This window comes from Octopus bimaculoides, chromosome 11, assembly GCF_001194135.2.
Source record: "Octopus bimaculoides isolate UCB-OBI-ISO-001 chromosome 11, ASM119413v2, whole genome shotgun sequence".
NCBI classification, from domain to species: Eukaryota; Metazoa; Mollusca; class Cephalopoda; order Octopoda; family Octopodidae; genus Octopus; species Octopus bimaculoides.
In genome coordinates, this window is record NC_068991.1 from 66,859,397 (window position 1) to 66,861,690 (window position 2,294).

Here is a 2,294-nt window from a genome sequence, read left to right on the forward strand (position 1 = left end):
GAAACAAGTAAAAGATAAATCTCCAAAGAAAATACCTGAAAAACAGGATTACTCATACATTACTAACAGGTATCCATCACTCTATTTCTTATTTCTTTATTGCCCACAAGGGGTTAAACATAGAGGGGACAAACAAGGATAGACAAAGGGATTAAGTCGATTACATCGACCCCAGTGCGTAACTGGTACTTAATTTATCGACCCCGAAAGGATGAAAGGCAAAGTCGACCTCGGCCGAATTTGAACTCAGAACATAACGGCAGACGAAATACCGCTAAGCATTTCACCCGGCATGCTAACGTTTCTGCCAGCTCACCGCCATCACTCTATTTCTATTGATAATATCCACAACTAGTTGTAAGTTACTCTCAATTACCATATAACATTATCCTTTGATAAAGTAAAATATATTGATTTTCAATCGGTTTTCAACTACTTATGTTCTTGCATTTAGACTATCTAGGCCATCAAAATAAATAAGGTATAACACTTAGTATGTTCTGAAAAGCCTACAAACCACCATAGAACTCAAGAGAGAGCTTCTATGTTGTTGCAAAACGTACTTGAAATAAAAGAAAAAAATTCCCTCAAATTACACACTATTATCTTTAAAACAATAGAAGCATACATTTTTTACGCCATTAACAAGGTGGTCTTTAATCAAAATTTGTTCGATCAGGACAAGATGAAGTAACAGCATAAACATAAGTAATCTCCCTTATGTCGTAAATTACTTCCCTTAGTAAAAATAGCGATGTTGGTTTTTAACTTGCCTAAAATTTAGATACTCGTTCATACATTATATTTAAATGGACGACATGAGAAGAGAAACGTAGTTTTAAGTTCTAACAAATCTATAGAAAGCACTCAAGCATGAAGTTTTAACTTTGAACCTATGAGGTAATGAATTTTTATACTGTCATTTGACTATTATTTTAAAAAGGGAAGGGCGTATAATTCTAGATAAAGAAAAAGATAATGTAACATACATTATAATAACTGTGATGCAATACTTACATTAAGTCATGCATTTCCTTCTCAAGATTCTTTGGTAGAAACTTCCGCAATTCTTCATGTTTCCACAAACCATTACAGAGAAAGGCCTCTTTTACTTCACTTAACCATCTGAAAGAGAAGATATCAAAATGGTGTTAATGTACTTTTACAAACGAAAATGTGTGTATGTATGTAACTAAGTGCATATAAATAAATATATATATATATATATATATATATATATATATATATATATATACATACATAGTGTGTTACACATACACACACACATACATAGTGTGTTCGGGCTAAATTTGATGATTTTTTTGTCTCCCTTCTTTCAGAAACAGCTTGATGTATTGGTGAACAATGAACGACACTGGAATGTATAAAGATTGAAGTTGTAGTTGAGAAATAGTTAGCTGACATTGTAGGACTGGAAGCCATCTGAATATTGGAAAAGGGTTACCTGTGTCATGATGATTCACACTGGATGTCAAAATGCCAACAACATGACTGCTACTCAATGATCTGTGAACACAGTAAAGGCTGTAAGACAAGACAGGGACAACGGCAACTGACACTATGAAACCATGGCCAGCAGGAATACAGCAGGCATTCTGTGTCCACATGTTGGAATTCATCCAACAACAAGGGCAAGGTAATGGAAGATCTGAGTAAGGGAATCCAGGCTTTGGCGAGAGAGATAAGTGTTGGAGTCACCCCGAATGAGGACCTTTGCTACAACTTGTAAAAGAAGTGCAAGAGACATATCCTGACAGCCAAAGCCAATGAGAACTGCTTGATGGAGGCAAAGAAGCTTCTGAACAAGCTGTAACTTCCTGTGGAGCTGGGGATGATCTGATTCTTCTTAGCTGAAAAGAACTCCTGCCAAGATGAGTTGCTCAACTTCCAGAACAACAAATGGCTTGCCTACAATCCATGTGATGTCCCGTGTATCATGAAAAGCAAGTTCTCCAAACTCTGGTGGTCTTTGGGTGTCTCCAGTGAGGGTGACATCATGCCTGCACCCACCTCTGTAAACAGGGCCTTAGGCTCAATTCAGATGGTTATGTGAAGTTGTTGGAGACTGCAATCAAACCCTGGTTGGAGATGGTTACTGCCAGAAGGCCATATGTGTAGCAGCAGGATTTAGCTCCTTGCCTTACCTCTAGAAAGAGTCAGAAGTGGTTGTTGGAGAATTTCTACAGCTTCACCAGCCCCAATTTCAGGCCTCCTAATTCCCCTGATTGTAATCCCATGGATTACTAAGTTTGGGCATGGTTGAGAAAGATCTT

At 37.4% G+C, this 2,294-nt stretch overlaps 1 protein-coding gene across 1 annotated transcript in view; it reads right to left on the reverse strand.

The window, feature by feature from the left end:
- LOC106869288 (choline kinase alpha) overlaps positions 1–2,294 on the reverse strand; it is a 53,642-nt gene that overhangs the window by 13,876 nt on the left and 37,472 nt on the right. The window contains exon 4 of the mRNA XM_052971914.1: positions 1,018–1,125. Within this exon, the coding sequence (XP_052827874.1) occupies positions 1,018–1,125 (108 nt within the window). The remainder of the gene's footprint in view (positions 1–1,017; positions 1,126–2,294) is intronic.